We start from the raw sequence: 17147 nt of genomic DNA on the forward strand, positions 1-17147 counted from the left end.
GGACATTTTGGGGGGTCCTCATTTATTTGAAGGACTGTTTGAGGGTCAAGATGTGGATTTAGGGTTAGGGTAAGAATTGGGATCATGGTTAGGGTCTGGGTAATACATTATGTCTATTAGTGTCCTCGCTAAGATAGCAGTACAAGAAATGACACAAATTTACAAAAAATGGACAAAAAAGTGAGAAAAATTTGACGAAAAATTGAGAAAAAATGTCACATTGTTTGTCACGTATTATGTTTTTCGTCAAATCCTTAAATATTTTTCGTCACTTTTTTCCCCACATTTAAAAAAAAAGTTTTTCATTACTTTTATTCAGTGTTTTTCGTCACATTTTTTGTTTTTTCGTCGTCACGTTTTTCAACAAATTTTTTTAAAAGGTTTTTCATTACCTTTTTGGGTTTTTTTTTACGTCATGTTTTTTTATTTTATGTCACGTTTTTTTTATCGTCACGTTTTTTGTCAATTTTTTTGTCAAAATTTTGTCACGTTTTTTTGTCACGTATTATGTTTTTCGTCACATTTTAAAATATTTTTCGTCACGTTTTCATCGTCGTGATTTTCCATCCAAATTGAGAAAAAATGGACGAAAAAGTGATAAGAATTTGACAAAAAAATGTGAATAATTTGACGAAAAAGTGACAAAAAATTTACAAAAAATGACAAAAAATGGACAAAAAAGTGAGAAAAAATTGACAAAAAATTTAGAAAAAATGGACGAAAAATGGACAAAAAAATGGAAAAAATTGGACGAAAAATTGGCAAAAAATTTACAAAAATGTGAGAAAAATTGGACAAAAAATCGGGGGGAAAATGGACGAAAAAGTGATAAGAATTTGACCAAAAAATGTGAATAATTTGACGAAAAAGTGACAAAAAATTTACAAAAATTGACAAAAAATGGACGAAAAATTGACAAAAAAGTAGAAAAAAATGGACGAAAAAGTGACAAAAAATTTACAAAAAACTATAAAAATGTACAAAAATTTGACAAAAAAATCGAGGGAAAATGGATGAAAAAGTGATAAGAATTTGACAAAAAAATGCGAATAATTTGCCGTGAAAGTGACAAAAAAGTCCCGAAAATTTGTCAAAAAAGAGTCGACTGCCCAACAAAAAAAGTGATGAAAAAAAATCTGACGTGAGGAAAAAGATCCATTTAGTTTTGTAGATCTTTCAAATGAGGCGTCACACTGGCCTACAGGATTTGGGTAAAGCTGAACTGGAGAAAACGCTCTCGGTTCAGACGGGAGTTAAGAGGTTAATACATAGGATTTACGCACAGAAAAAGTATTTTGTGGGTACATTTTCTCCCTCAGCGCCCCCTAACTAAAACATCCTCCCACGGCTCTGGCACTAGCACTCAGTATTAGCGTATCCAAATCGTGCCTATTTGCTCCTCTTAAGCTTCTCAGACTTTGCTCCCACAGCTGCCACAGGAAGGCGCTTCATCTCCGCATGTGTTCGATGATTTGAAGTCCCGGGAGAAGAAAGCAGCAGATTAACGTGTCCTCTTTGATCGGGAAACCTCCCACAGACCTGGTTGTGAGCCGGCCTGGGCGTCTCGGGTAACGCCTGTCGCTCGGCCTCCTGCTTCCTCTTCTCCTGCTCCTCTCGGACTAACTGCCTCTGCTCCCTCTTCCTCAGAATCAGAGACACGCGGTCCTTGATCGCCTTGGCCATCGTCTTGTGGTCGCCTTCAGCCACGTAGCCTGACTCGACCTGAAGAAGCGAGAGGTTTTATCACTCTTTGTGCCTCCACTCGTGATCACGTTATATTACATTTATCCCAACGTTCAAAGTGATTCGATTCAGAGTAAATACCATTTCCTGAGCCACATCTTCGGCGACATCTTTGCTGAGATCAAAGGAGAACTCAATGGCTTCATTATCTTTGTATTTTCCTGGAATCGATGCAGAAACGTTGGGTTTAGTAACAGCGGTGGAACAAAAGTACATACAGAATATTCAGAACAAATTTACTTTACTAATACTACTAATTTACTATAGATTAATTCAGTCGAAAACATAGTCGGTGTCTGTACTTTCTGATTCACTAAGAAAAACTACTCAAAATCTTTACTTTTTATGCTTTCACTTGGTCAAAAAGTTTAAAAGCCTGAATAACAAAGCTTTTAACCTCTTATTACCCGCCTTTAATTTTCTCCAGCTTTGCCCAAATCTAAAAGCTTCTTGACCTGAGAGATTACAGCCTTACGAGCCAGAGCAGCGCCTGATTAGAAAGATAAGGGCTAAACTCATTTAAGCTTCTTCCTCGTTATATTTGTCGTTTTTGTTCCGTTTTTCATCACTTTTTCTTTAATATTTTCAACACGTTTTTCGCCATATTAAAAAAAAACAAAAAAACATCACGTTTAAAAAAAAAAAATTGACAGAAAGTTTTTTGGGCATTTTTTGTTTTTTGTCGTCACATTTTTAGACACATTTAAAAAAAAGTTTTTCAGCCTTTTTTTTTGTTTTACGTCACATTTTTTATGTTTTTGTCATGTCACTTTTTTCCCCACATTTAAAAAAAAATGCTTTTCATTACTTTTATTTATTGTTTTTTGTCCCATTTTTTGTTTTTTGTCGTCACGTTTTTCGCCACTTTTTTTAAAAAGGTTTTAAATTACCTTTTTTTGGTTTTTTGTCGCGTTTTTTTTTACGTCACTTTTTTTTTGTTTTACGTCACATTTTTTATGTTTTTGTCTTGTCACTTTCTTCCCCACATTTAAAAAAAAAAATGTTCTTCATTACTTTTATTCATTGTTTTTCATCACATTTTTTGTTTAACATCAAGTTTTTTGGTCATGTTTTTCGCCACTTTTTGTCACATTTTTTGTTTTTCGTCGTCACGTTTTTCGACACATTTTTTTTAAAGGTTTTTTTATTTTACGTCACTTTTTTTTTGTCGTCACGTTTTTTGTCATGTATTATATTTTTCATTACATTTTTTATGTTTTTCGTCACATTTTTTGTTTTACATCACATTTATTGTCACATTTTTTGTCACAATTTTGTCACGTTTTTTGTCACAATTTTGTCACGTTTTTTGTCACGTATTATGTTTTTCGTCACATCTTTAAATATTTTTCGTCACGTTTTTCGCCATATTTAAAAAAAAATCACGTTTTTTTGTCACATTTTTTGTTTTTTGTCGTCACATTTTTCGACACATTTTAAAAAACTTTTTCATCCCTTTTTTCGTTTTTCGTCACATTTTTTATGTTTTTGTCATGTCACTTTTTTCCCCACATTTAAAAAAAATTTTTTTTCATTACTTTATTTATTGTTTTTCGTCACATTTTTTGTTTAACATCAATTTTTTGGGTCATGTTTTTTGCCACTTTAAGAAAAACAACACTTTTTTGTCACATTTTTTGTTTTTCGTCCTCACGTTTTTCGACACATTTTTTAAAAGGTTTTTCATTACCTTTTTTTGTTTTTTTCGTCGCGTTTTTTTTACGTCATGTTTTTTTATTTTATGTCACGTTTTTTTTGTCGTCATGTTTTTTGTCAATTTTTTTGTCACGTATTATATTTTTCATTACATTTTTTATGTTTTTCGTCACATTTTTTGTTACATTTTTTGTCAAAATCTTGTCATGTTTTTCATCACATTTTTCCATCACGGTTTTTTTTTTTATGTTTTCATCAATTTTGTGTGGCTTCAACACAGCGACATCACACAAAAAATTAAATGTAGCCAAAAACGCGGCTAAAACGACTAAAACAGGAAAGAAGCTGAGCTCAGTTTTGTCGGTCTTAGCTTTCAAATGAGGCTTTACACTGACCTATAGACTGTGAACTTTCAGGTTAAGAAGCTTTTACATTTGGGTAAAGCCGAGATCTGCGAGACATAAAGTGAGCGTTTTCTGTAGTTGTTTCTTTCCTTCACCTTTCAGCTTTTTGGCGTCCTCTATCCTCAGCCACAGTTTGATCGCCGTCATTTCCCCATCCTCCTCCTCGGCCAGCTCCACCCGGACTCCGGTCTCCTCTTGGAAGAAAGCATGGTTCAGCAGGATCTTTATGGCGTACCTGAGGACAAAGTCAGAATGAGCAACAGGAAAACAAAAAAGCTAAATCCCACCGCTGTTGGAAATGGAGCTCGATGACAGGAAGTGTTTACAAGGACTCACGGCCGATGTCCTGAGACAGTCTCGAAACTATTGAGTTACGAGGTCGAGGCAGAGCGGGACAAACATGTTGACGGCAAGTTAGTAATTTCAGATAATGCAGCGGCTAATCCAGTAATGCCAAAAATACATTCAATTATGAACAAAGGGAGAGACATTACTGTTGTTGCCAGGGCTGCAACATTAAACAGAATCAAGTCAAAAACAATTATTTTGCTAATATAATGTTCTCTGCAAACAATAGGATGATATATAACATTTGCCAACACTGTATTTAAGACTTATTTTGATATTAGCAGAGGTTAGGACAGGGAGCTTCTGGTATCCAGCAAAAAATGGTGCTCATGGAAGGAGGCGAGAGAAAGATCAGGTCCAGGCTCATATTTTGCAAAAGTATAAAGGCTTTATTAATGGGCCAGAAACAAAAAACAAGAGAGGTCCAGATCGTCATTCAAAACCTAAATTATCCTATGGCCAGACATTATATGGATGTCCACAACAGCCATGACTACACCCTAAAGGTGTCAGGAATTGAGGTGATCACCTTAAATGCCAGGGGTGGCGATAAAATCATATTGGATCCACGCTCTTAATGCTAGAGAACGCTCTGGCCTGAATGAGGATCTGGACCTCTCTTGTTTTTTGTATCTTGTTCTTCATGTTTTGTCTTGTTGCCACTATATTGTGAAGATGAAATGTCTCCCCCTTGTGTCCAAAAGGAAAACGAAGAAAAACGAGATCTGTGTCCATTTGCACCTAAAATATCAGGTTCATTTATTACTGAACATTTCAAACCCTCTCCCAGCGGCTGGAACATTGACGCCTTTTATTTTGTCGGGACAACAGGAAGTGTTTCGTTGCTGTTAGCGGAGCTTTGACATCAGTGTCACTGCAGGTTTCTGTTTCGTTTTTACCGGACCGGATTATTTGTTGTTATCTTGTGTAAAAGGCGAGTTTAGACGGAGCGTTTGTGTTTGTGATCGATCATGAGACTGACCCGAGAGAAGACGAGACGCTCGCGCTGATGGGAGGAGTTATTTTGAGGCGCGGGACTGACCTGCACACGGAGCAGCTGGACGTGCTTTGAAGACGCGATGGAGACTTTATTAAAACCCTGGAGGGTCACACGACATTTGTTTCCAAATATGGTCACAGGAGGTTTGAAAAGTGGCTAAATCTGTGTCAAAGTTACGCTGGGATCAGCTCCTCCGCAGCGTCCCCCTCGGCCCGGGTTCAGTTTGTTACTTCCTGCACCTGAGTTTTCATTTACACCAGTGTGAGACAAACTCCTAACATGGGGAATATTTCTACTGCTATAGTTTCTAATAAAAGCCCCGGCCTGTTTTAGAGACCCGGCCTCTAATGAAATACAGGCCAGTATTAGAGAAATTACGGTATTATTGACACAGGAGCTACGTTACTACCACTTAATGTTACTATTGGGGGAAAGAAAGAAACAGAGGAAACTACTGTACATTGATACACTCGGTTTAACTATAATGAAAAGGCTAAGTTTCATCCTGGTGAAATAAAAACAGATTATTTTCCTTCTAATGTCCCCTATAGAGACAAAGGGGATTATGTAAGTCCTGGTTAAACCCTGAGCCTTGTGTTTTTGATCACGATGGTCACTGTAGTGTAAAGAAATGTGTCGTGTCGGGCTTTCTTCTTGGGCCCAGGTTCACATGATCAGTCACGTCCAAGCGGAACTTTCACACGACCAAAGGGTTTGAGCAAAAACGACCCAGATTCAGGGACTCGTTACTTACTGTTTTCTCTGTGTTTTACCTTTCATCTTTGTTCGTCCTGATGCAGCCCTCGATGATTTCTTTCACCTCTGGGATGGCGACTTTGTCAAAACTGGCTGGTTTCACTCCCTGTTCACAAAGACAAAGAAACGACGGCATTAAAATCTGAATCTGAAGTGAGGACGAGCACAGGGGAATCCGGGGGAATCCAGAGCTTTCTCACGTTAAAATGAACTTTCCATTGAAAACACTGCTCGGGTTCACCTTTAAAAAAAACGACTGAAATGATTCCATATAGACACAGATGGAAACGTGTCATACAAGGGGGCGTGGCCTCGCTGAGGGGGGAGGAAGTATGTTTTGGGAAACACAATAGGTGTGTTTGAGATGAGCCAGGCGGACGCAGTTTTACAGCCGACTGCAGACTCTCGGTGCCGGTTAGATTTCTGTTCTTGCTCCAGAGGCTCTGACGTCACGGGCAAAGATGGTGAGACCCCGACGAGAGCAGCCGACTGGATCCTCGGCCCGGTGCATGATGGGAAAACACCCACCTGTCCTCACGCTCAGGTGATACGAGTCTGTGTGATCAGAAACGTGCTCCGCCCCCTCCTCTCTCTCCTCTTTAGATCTGAACAAATAAACTATGGCTGAAACTATTAAAGTTCTGCATCGCCCCTAAAACAGAGCTCATGTTTGATGCTTTTCAGAACAAACTCATGATTTAAAAGGACGTGTTTTTATCTCACAAACTTGAACAAACAAACGAATGGGAAAGTTTCCTCTGATGAAGAATGACGTCTCTGGAGTAAAGGAAACAGAGCAGGAGGTGAAGGACTTTTATTTAGGATAAACTTTAAATGAACGCGATATCTGAACGAGACGCTGCTGATCTGAGGCCAGTCTCGTTGTTCTGCATGTGGAGTGGTCTGATTGGCTTCAGACTTTTGTCTCCGCCCCCGTTGCGCCGGCTACTCTCGATCTTCCAGGCGAGACACAACGGCATCTCAAACACACCTAGTATTTCACTCTTTTTTACCGTTTACTGGCGGAACATAAACTTATTTATCACACACAAATAAAGTCAAGTCTAAAGGCTCATTTATGCTTCACAAGACGCAAGAACTTCTTGTTCTTTCACCCTGAGCTGCAGAAGAAAATGAAGTCCCTTTTGCCGCTTTTCCATGGCAACAGTGTTCATTTTGACGACATATTTGATTTTAGTTTTAGTCTTTTGACTAAAATGTAAATTAATTTTAGTCGAGATTTCTGGGAAAAAAAACTTTTCAATTTTGCAAGATTTGCAAATAGAACACGAACGAGAGTTTGAAAATAGAACACGAACAAGATTTGAAAATAGAACACGAACGAGAGTTTGAAAATAGAACACGAACGAGATTTGAAAATAGAACACGAACGAGAGTTTGAAAATAGAACACGAACAAGATTTGAAAATAGAACACGAACGAGAGTTTGAAAATAGAACACGAACAAGATTTGAAAATAGAACACGAACGAGAGTTTGAAAATAGAACACGAACAAGATTTGAAAATAGAACACGAACGAGAGTTTGAAAATAGAACACGAACGAGATTTGAAAATAGAACACGACCAAGATTTGAAAATAGAACACGACCAAGATTTGAAAATAGAACACGAACGAGATTTGAAAATAGAACACGACCAAGATTTGAAAATAGAACACGAACGAGATTTGAAAATGGAACACGACCAAGATTTGAAAATAGAACACGAACGAGATTTGAAAATAGAACACGAACGAGATTTGAAAATAGAACACGAACGAGATTTGAAAATAGAACACGAACGAGATTTGAAAATAGAACACGAACAAGAGTTTGAAAATAGAACACGAACGAGATTTGAAAATAGAACACGAACGAGATTTGAAAATAGAACACGACCAAGATTTGAAAATAGAACACGAACAAGATTTGAAAATAGAACACGAACGAGATTTGAAAATAGAACACGAACGAGAGTTTGAAAATAGAACACGAACGAGATTTGAAAATAGAACACGAACAAGATTTGAAAATAGAACACGAACAAGAGTTTGAAAATAGAACACGAACGAGATTTGAAAATAGAACACGAACGAGAGTTTGAAAATAGAACACGAACGAGATTTGAAAATAGAACACGACCAAGATTTGAAAATAGAACACGAACAAGATTTGAAAATAGAACACGAACGAGATTTGAAAATAGAACACGAACGAGATTTGAAAATAGAACACGAACAAGAGTTTGAAAATAGAACACGAACGAGAGTTTGAAAATAGAACACGACCAAGATTTGAAAATAGAACACGAACAAGATTTGAAAATAGAACACGACCAAGATTTGAAAATAGAACACGAACGAGATTTGAAAATAGAACACGAACAAAATTTGAAAATAGAACACGAACGAGATTTGAAAATAGAACACGAACGAGATTTGAAAATAGAACACGAACAAAATTTGAAAATAGAACACGAACAAGATTTGAAAATAGAACACGAACAAAATTTGAAAATAGAACACGAACGAGATTTGAAAATAGAACACGAACAAGAGTTTGAAAATAGAACACGACCAAGATTTGAAAATAGAACACGAACAAGAGTTTGAAAATAGAACACGAACGAGATTTGAAAATAGAACACGAACGAGATTTGAAAATAGAACACGACCAAGATTTGAAAATAGAACACGACCAAGATTTGAAAATAGAACACGACCAAGATTTGAAAATAGAACACGAACAAGATTTGAAAATGGAACACGAACGAGATTTGAAAATAGAACACGACCAAGATTTGAAAATAGAACACGAACGAGAGTTTGAAAATAGAACACGAACGAGATTTGAAAATAGAACACGAACGAGAGTTTGAAAATAGAACACGAACGAGATTTGAAAATAGAACACGAACAAGATCTGAAAATGGAACACGAACGAGATTTGAAAATAGAACACGACCAAGATTTGAAAATAGAACACGAACGAGAGTTTGAAAATAGAACACGAACGAGATTTGAAAATAGAACACGACCAAGATTTGAAAATAGAACACGACCAAGATTTGAAAATAGAACACGAACGAGAGTTTGAAAATAGAACACGAACGAGATTTGAAAATGGAACACAAACAAGAGTTTGAAAATAGAACACGAACGAGATTTGAAAATAGAACACGACCAAGATTTGAAAATAGAACACGAACAAGATTTGAAAATAGAACACGAACGAGATTTGAAAATAGAACACGAACAAGAGTTTGAAAATAGAACACGAACAAGAGTTTGAAAATAGAACACGAACAAGATTTGAAAATAGAACACGAACGAGATTTGAAAATAGAACACGAACGAGAGTTTGAAAATAGAACACGAACAAGATTTGAAAATAGAACACGAACAAGAGTTTGAAAATAGAACACGAACAAGATTTGAAAATAGAACACGAACGAGATTTGAAAATAGAACACGAACAAGAGTTTGAAAATAGAACACGAACGAGATTTGAAAATAGAACACGAACGAGATTTGAAAATAGAACACGAACAAGATTTGAAAATAGAACACGACCAAGATTTGAAAATAGAACACGACCAAGATTTGAAAATAGAACACGAACAAGAGTTTGAAAATAGAACACGACCAAGATTTGAAAATAGAACACGAACAAGATTTGAAAATGGAACACGAACGAGATTTGAAAATAGAACACGACCAAGATTTGAAAATAGAACACGAACGAGAGTTTGAAAATAGAACACGAACGAGATTTGAAAATAGAACACGACCAAGATTTGAAAATAGAACACGAACGAGAGTTTGAAAATAGAACACGAACGAGATTTGAAAAAAGAACACGACCAAGATTTGAAAATAGAACACGAACGAGAGTTTGAAAATAGAACACGAACGAGATTTGAAAATGGAACACGAACGAGAGTTTGAAAATAGAACACGACCAAGATTTGAAAATGGAACACGAACGAGAGTTTGAAAATAGAACACGAACGAGATTTGAAAATAGAACACGACCAAGATTTGAAAATAGAACACGAACAAGAGTTTGAAAATAGAACACGAACGAGATTTGAAAATAGAACACGAACGAGATTTGAAAATAGAACACGAACAAGAGTTTGAAAATAGAACACGAACGAGAGTTTGAAAATAGAACACGACCAAGATTTGAAAATAGAACACGAACAAGATTTGAAAATAGAACACGACCAAGATTTGAAAATAGAACACGAACAAGATTTGAAAATAGAACACGAACGAGATTTGAAAATAGAACACGAACAAAATTTGAAAATAGAACACGAACGAGATTTGAAAATAGAACACGAACAAGAGTTTGAAAATAGAACACGACCAAGATTTGAAAATAGAACACGAACGAGAGTTTGAAAATAGAACACGAACGAGATTTGAAAATAGAACACGAACGAGATTTGAAAATAGAACACGACCAAGATATGAAAATAGAACACGACCAAGATTTGAAAATAGAACACGAACAAGAGTTTGAAAATAGAACACGACCAAGATTTGAAAATAGAACACGACCAAGATTTGAAAATAGAACACGAACGAGAGTTTGAAAATAGAACACGACCAAGATTTGAAAATAGAACACGACCAAGATTTGAAAATGGAACACGAACGAGATTTGAAAATAGAACACGAACGAGAGTTTGAAAATAGAACACGAACGAGATTTGAAAATAGAACACGACCAAGATTTGAAAATAGAACACGAACGAGATTTGAAAATAGAACACGAACGAGAGTTTGAAAATAGAACACGAACGAGATTTGAAAATAGAACACGACCAAGATTTGAAAATAGAACACGAACGAGAGTTTGAAAATAGAACACGAACGAGATTTGAAAATAGAACACGACCAAGATTTGAAAATAGAACACGAACGAGAGTTTGAAAATAGAACACGAACGAGATTTGAAAATGGAACACGAACGAGAGTTTGAAAATAGAACACGAACGAGATTTGAAAATAGAACACGACCAAGATTTGAAAATAGAACACGAACGAGATTTGAAAATAGAACACGAACAAGATTTGAAAATAGAACACGAACGAGATTTGAAAATAGAACACGAACAAGATTTGAAAATAGAACACGAACGAGATTTGAAAATAGAACACGAACAAGAGTTTGAAAATAGAACACGAACAAGAGTTTGAAAATAGAACACGACCAAGATTTGAAAATAGAACACGAACAAGATTTGAAAATAGAACACGACCAAGATTTGAAAATAGAACACGAACGAGATTTGAAAATAGAACACGAACAAGAGTTTGAAAATAGAACACGACCAAGATTTGAAAATAGAACACGAACGAGATTTGAAAATAGAACACGAACGAGATTTGAAAATAGAACACGACCAAGATTTGAAAATAGAACACGACCAAGATTTGAAAATAGAACACGAACAAGATTTGAAAATAGAACACGAACAAGATTTGAAAATAGAACACGAACAAGATTTGAAAATAGAACACGAACGAGATTTGAAAATAGAACACGACCAAGATTTGAAAATAGAACACGACCAAGATTTGAAAATAGAACACGAACGAGAGTTTGAAAATAGAACACGAACAAGATTTGAAAATAGAACACGAAATTTAAGACTAATTGAGTGGACTTTGCATTGATAATCTTCATTATAATCATGTTTAATGTTGTTCCTCTGCTTCATGGAGCTGCTCCACATGAACAAAGCTCAGAGCTGATCCTTTAAACATGATCTGAGGCTCTTTCAGACGCTCAATAGAAGTTTGGATGATTTTAGTCTCTCCTTTTCATTTTTATTTAGTCTGATTTTAGTCGACTCAAATATCTGGACATTTTAGTCACAGTTTTAGTCTCATGAGAAACTTTTAATTTAGTTTTAGTCCAATTTTAGTCACAAAAATATCACTTTGACTAAAATTAAGACTAAATATTTTAGTCAAAGAAATCAGTCGACTAAATCTCGACTAAAATGACATTACATTTTAGTCAAAAGACTAAAACTAAATTAAAATATGTTGCCAAAATTAACACTGTTTACACTTTCACAAGTCGTATCTAAAAAGAAATGTATGAACTACAAAAAATGATCTTTAGCTTCAGTCATTGGGTCCATGATCTCTTTGTACAAGACCAAAAAATGTCCTCAAAAGCAAAATAATTTCACCTCTATATAATATTATCGGCCTTTAGAACGCTGTGATGTCACCTGAAACCCAGAAATACCCGAGCTAAATGTTCACGTACCCCACTGGCTCCTCATGCCCGGGTCGGGAAACACGGGTCTAAACCGATGCTCCATTAGAAAAACGTGTTACTTTAAAGACTGTGAGCAAAGACCCTTCAACTTCAACTGGTGGATGATTCTAATTTAATCACGACTAAAAAATGTATATGAGCCCATTACTAAGAAACACTGACAACACACAGGCATCAGCCACACCACGGCTCAGGATAGGCCTGGGCACCGTTTGTTTTCGATGCCACTACTTTAACGATACCTGCTTGTCGATACCGGTGCCTTTACGGTACTTTTTCCGATACCTTTGTTTTTCTAATTGAGTTAAAATAATGTGTATTGGAAAAGTCTGGTTCAGGAGGAAGTCCAAACATCAGAAAACAGGAGCAGCAGCGTCGCCTGGAACTTCATGTTTTTCTCAGAATAAAGGTAAAGGTAAAGGTACAGGTACAGGTACAGGTACAGGTACAGGTACAGGTAAAGCTAAAGCTAAAGGTAAAGGTAAAGGTAAAGGTAAAGGTAAAGGTAAAGGTAAAGGTAAAGGTAAAGGTAAAGGTGCAGGTGCAGGTAAAGGTAAAGGTAAAGGTAAAGGTAAAGCTAAAGCTAAAGCTAAAGGTAAAGGTAAAGGTAAAGGTAAAGGTAAAGCTAAAGCTAAAGCTAAAGCTAAAGGTAAAGCTAAAGCTAAAGCTAAAGCTAAAGCTAAAGGTAAAGCTAAAGGTGCAGGTGCAGGTGCAGGTAAAGCTAAAGGTAAAGCTAAAGGTAAGGGTAAAGCTAAAGCTAAAGCTAAAGCTAAAGCTAAAGCTAAAGGTAAAGGTAAAGGTAAAGCTAAAGCTAAAGCTAAAGCTAAAGCTAAAGCTAAAGGTAAAGGTAAAGCCCATGTGTTTCTTGTTGTCATACCCTGTAGTCACTGCTTTTCTCTTTGTCTAAGAGTCTAGTTTCTTATTCAGTCCTGGTTTAGTCCTGGTTTAGTCCTGGTTTAGTCCTGGTTTAGTCCTGGTTTAGTCCTGGTTTAGTCCTGGTTTAGTCCTGGTTTAGTCCTGCATTTGTGCTGAAGCTGCTCATGAGTTCAGGCTGTTTCAGACTCACTGTGGATCATTTATTGACGTTTGGAGGAAAAAGCACCGAAAATTAGCACAAAAAAAAAATAGTTTTTCAATACCGCCCCCTACTGGAGCTTTTCGGTCGGTACCAAGTAGGAACCGTTTAGCGGTACCCAGCCCTAGCTCAGGATATGCGTCTATACACAAATAAATGAAATCAAAACATACAACTCAGCTGAAGGAAACACATCCAACTCAAGAGTAAGAGACACATTTAACATTAAATCTATATAATGTCCAACAAGATGCACATGAGAAAATCTCCCACACGCTAACGTTAACGGACCGACATAACTGATTAACGAAAGAGGAACTAAAGCTGGACTGAGGAGCACGTCTGGATCACAGAAAAACTCCACCGTCCAGAGCTGGGATTGTTTTAAATCTGAGTCAGAAGGAAAACCTCTTTACGATTCTGTTACAAACTGCTTCAGCGACTCCTGAAAGGACCTGTGGCTTGTTTTCATACGATTCTGATTCAGTTCTGTGTGATCACGTCTGCGATAAGTAGAAACCTTGGCTTTACAGTGAAACCGCAGTGATATTTTCATGCTATAACATTATTTAACACTGGATGCACTGCAAAAAGTAATTAACTAGATCAGTATAAACATCTCAATTTGAGCACAATAATCCACATTTTAGCAGTTTTGACGAGTTAAGAAGTTGTTGGGCATTTGTCCTGGATTATTTCACTTGTTCTGAGATGTTTCTGACTCGTTTCGATACATTTCGTCCTTATTTCAGGTCATTTTCTTTGCCAATGGGGAAAGAAAAACGGTCTTATCTCATTGGCAATTTTACTTTCTTATTTTAAGTGAGATTTACCCTAGAACTGGTCTGAAATGTCCTCAAACAAGCAAAGCAAACTCGGTCCGATCAGGAAAAGTGTCTAAATGAGTGAAAACCGCTCAGAACAAGATACATTTCCTCAAAACCCCAGTCTCACTGTGGCTCAGGGGTTAGTGGTTCTCACACGGGGGCGGGGCCTGAGCTGTTGAAGCTAAATGCTAACCGGTAGCATGCTAACGTCTTGAGCAGCTAAACCTCTTAACTCCCACCTGAACCGAGCACATTTTCTCCAGCTTTACCCCAAATCCAAAAGCTTCTGGAAAAAAGGTGAGAAAATGGCGACAAAACTGAGACGAAAACGAGGATGAAGATGTGGAAAAAGTGAGAATAATTTGATGAAAAATTGACAAAAGAATTACAAAAAAATTGACAAAAAATGTAGAAAAAAGTGGCAAAAAAGTGACAAAAATGGACAAAACTTTGACAAAAAAGTGAGAAAAATTTGACGAAAAAAATGGACGAAAAAGTGACAAGAATCTGACAAAAACTACGAATAATTTGACGAAAAAGTGACCAAAAATTTACAAAAAAATTACAAAAAATTTCGAAAAAACGGACAAAAAAGTGACAAAAAAATTTACAAGAAAAATATCTAAAATTTTAGTTGTTTTGACTAGGTAAGAAGTTGTTGGTCATTTGTCCCGGATTATTTCACTTGTTCTGAGATGTTTCTGACTCGTTTCGATACATTTCGTCCTTATTTCAGGTCATTTTCTTTGCCAATGGGGAAAGAAAATTGCTCTTATCTCATTGGCAATTTTACTTTCTTATTTCAAGTGAGATTTACCCTAGAACTGGTCTGAAATGTCCTCAAACAAGCAAAGGAAACTCGGTCCGATCAGGAAAAGTGTCCAAATGAGTGAAAACCGCTCAAAACAAGAAACATTTCCTCAATTCAAGTCATTTAAGACAATGCTTGATATTCACTTTTTGTCTATATCGGCGGATTATGGAAATGCAGTTATACCTCTTTGTTCTTCACATCCCAAAAAGCAAAAATAATGACCCAAAACTGTTAAATACATCTTACCTAGAACGAAGAGGCCCAACAAAGCAGCAAATCCTGAATCGAGCCCCTCTTCCCCCAAAAAGGTCCAGAAAAGCCACACTCACAGTGACGGCTCAGGTCTTACAGGTCAGCAGCTCGATCTCTCTTCTGCTTTCTCTTCCTGACTCACTTTCTTTGGTCCTGGACCTTGGCAGCGGTTCTGAAATGCCACCTCCAGTGCGTCCGTTGCGTAAGAGCACCCCCCCCTCCTCCACCCCCTCCACCCTCCACCCCCCCCGCCCCGTGGCTCCTGGTCGCTCTGTCGCAGAAGAACATTCCCGGGTCAAATTAAGTTAAGGCTGACGGACCAGCTAATGATGTTAGGCATGACAGAGGAACGGGCACAAAAACATCATATGGCCATGACTTCAGAATAGGCTCATGTCGGGGGGGGGATGGGGGGGTTCGCTATTTAAAGACACTTAATTGACTCAACTAACCTCAACTAATTTTTGTAACTTTTTTGTCATTTTTTGGTCTAATTTTTGGTCAAATTTTTATCAAATTTTTGTCACTTTTTTGTCACTTTTTTGTCATTTTTCTGTCTAATTTTTGTCATTTTTTGGTCAAATTTGTATCATTTTTTTGTGATTTTTTCGTCTAATTTTTGTCATTTTTTTGGTCATTTTTTGTCACTTTTTTGTCATTTTTTTGTCATTTTTCCGTCTAATTTTTGTCATTTTTTGGTCAAATTTGTATCATTTTTTTGTCATTTTTTCGTCTAATTTTTGTCATTTTTTTTGTCATTTTTTTGTCATTTTTTTGTCATTTTTTGTCATTTTTTAGTCTAATTTGTATCAATTTTTTGTCACTTTTTGTCATTTTTTGGTCAAACTTTTCTCACTTTTTTGTCACATTTCCGTCATTGTTTTCGTCTCAGTTTTGTCGCTATTTTCACACCTTTTTTCCAGAAGCTTTTGGATTGGGGTAAAGCCAAACTGGAGAAAATGTGCTCGGTTCAGGCGGGAGTTAAGGGGTTAAAAGAAAAGCATCCAAAAAGTCGCGTTTTTAACGACAATTCTGCGCAGCAATATATGACTGAAAGATTAAACTCACATGGCTGGAACGAACCACGAAGGCCACCATTACTTTGTAAGATAATAACAGCAGATGATTCTTTATCTTTACGGAAAACTGGGCAAAAGGGGGTTGAAAAACAGGGGGAGACATCCAGCAAATCGTCCGAGCCGGGCCCTGAACAGCGCTTTCCCATGAACAGCAGCTCCAGCTTTGACACTGTGGCTGCACAAGTTCAGGACTGACCCAGTTCTTCTGCAGAAGAAACGAGGAGAGGAGTTCCTTCTCCAGACCCACGGGACGAAAGCAGGAAAACCTTTACTGTCAGTCCAAGAGTTTGCTCGGCCGTGTTTTTCTATATGTGGAGCAGTAAAAGCAGAAGTAAAGCTCATCATTAGGTCAGCAGTGGCCAGACCTTTGCTCTGCCCGATCCCGTCAGACCTGAAGCTCAGCAGGAAGAGCCTGATGGACTTGGATGGGAGACCGTTTGGGAAACACCAGGGAGTCTGGCTGAATGTAGTGAGTGAGTGGTTGGTGGTGGTCGGAGATGCCGATGGAGCAGACTGGTTGCCTCGCTTCCGTCAGTCTACCCCAGGGCAGCTGTGGCTACAATAGTAGCTTACCACCACCAAGTATGGAGTGAATGAATAGTGCAACGTAAAGTGTCTTTAAGTGTCCAGAAAAGCGCAATATAAAACCAATGCATTATTATTATTATTATTATTATTATTAGTATTAGTAGTAGTAGTAGTAGTAGTAGTAGTAGTAGTAGTAGTAGTAGTAGTAGTAGTAGTAGTAGTAGTAGTATAGATGATGTATAACAGACACAACGCTGGCGCAGTGATGTCATCGTTTTAGTAAAATTTGCGGAGCCGCGTAAACGGCGTTTTGAGGTCTTTCACTCTGCCTGATCTCGTCAGATTTTTTTATTTTTTA

At 37.1% G+C, this 17147-nt stretch overlaps 1 protein-coding gene across 1 annotated transcript in view; it reads right to left on the minus strand.

Moving 5' to 3' along the window:
- wnk1b (WNK lysine deficient protein kinase 1b) overlaps positions 1 to 17147 on the minus strand; it is a gene marked incomplete at both ends in the record, with an annotated part of 239842 nt that overhangs the window by 58551 nt on the left and 164144 nt on the right. Inside the window, 4 exons of the mRNA XM_079551457.1 lie at positions 1540 to 1722; positions 1825 to 1904; positions 3899 to 4038; positions 5925 to 6013. Coding sequence (XP_079407583.1) covers positions 1540 to 1722; positions 1825 to 1904; positions 3899 to 4038; positions 5925 to 6013 — 492 coding nt within the window. The remainder of the gene's footprint in view (positions 1 to 1539; positions 1723 to 1824; positions 1905 to 3898; positions 4039 to 5924; positions 6014 to 17147) is intronic.

Source organism: Gobius niger (assembly GCF_951799975.1).
Source record: "Gobius niger genome assembly, chromosome: 2".
NCBI lineage: Eukaryota > Metazoa > Chordata > Actinopteri > Gobiiformes > Gobiidae > Gobius > Gobius niger.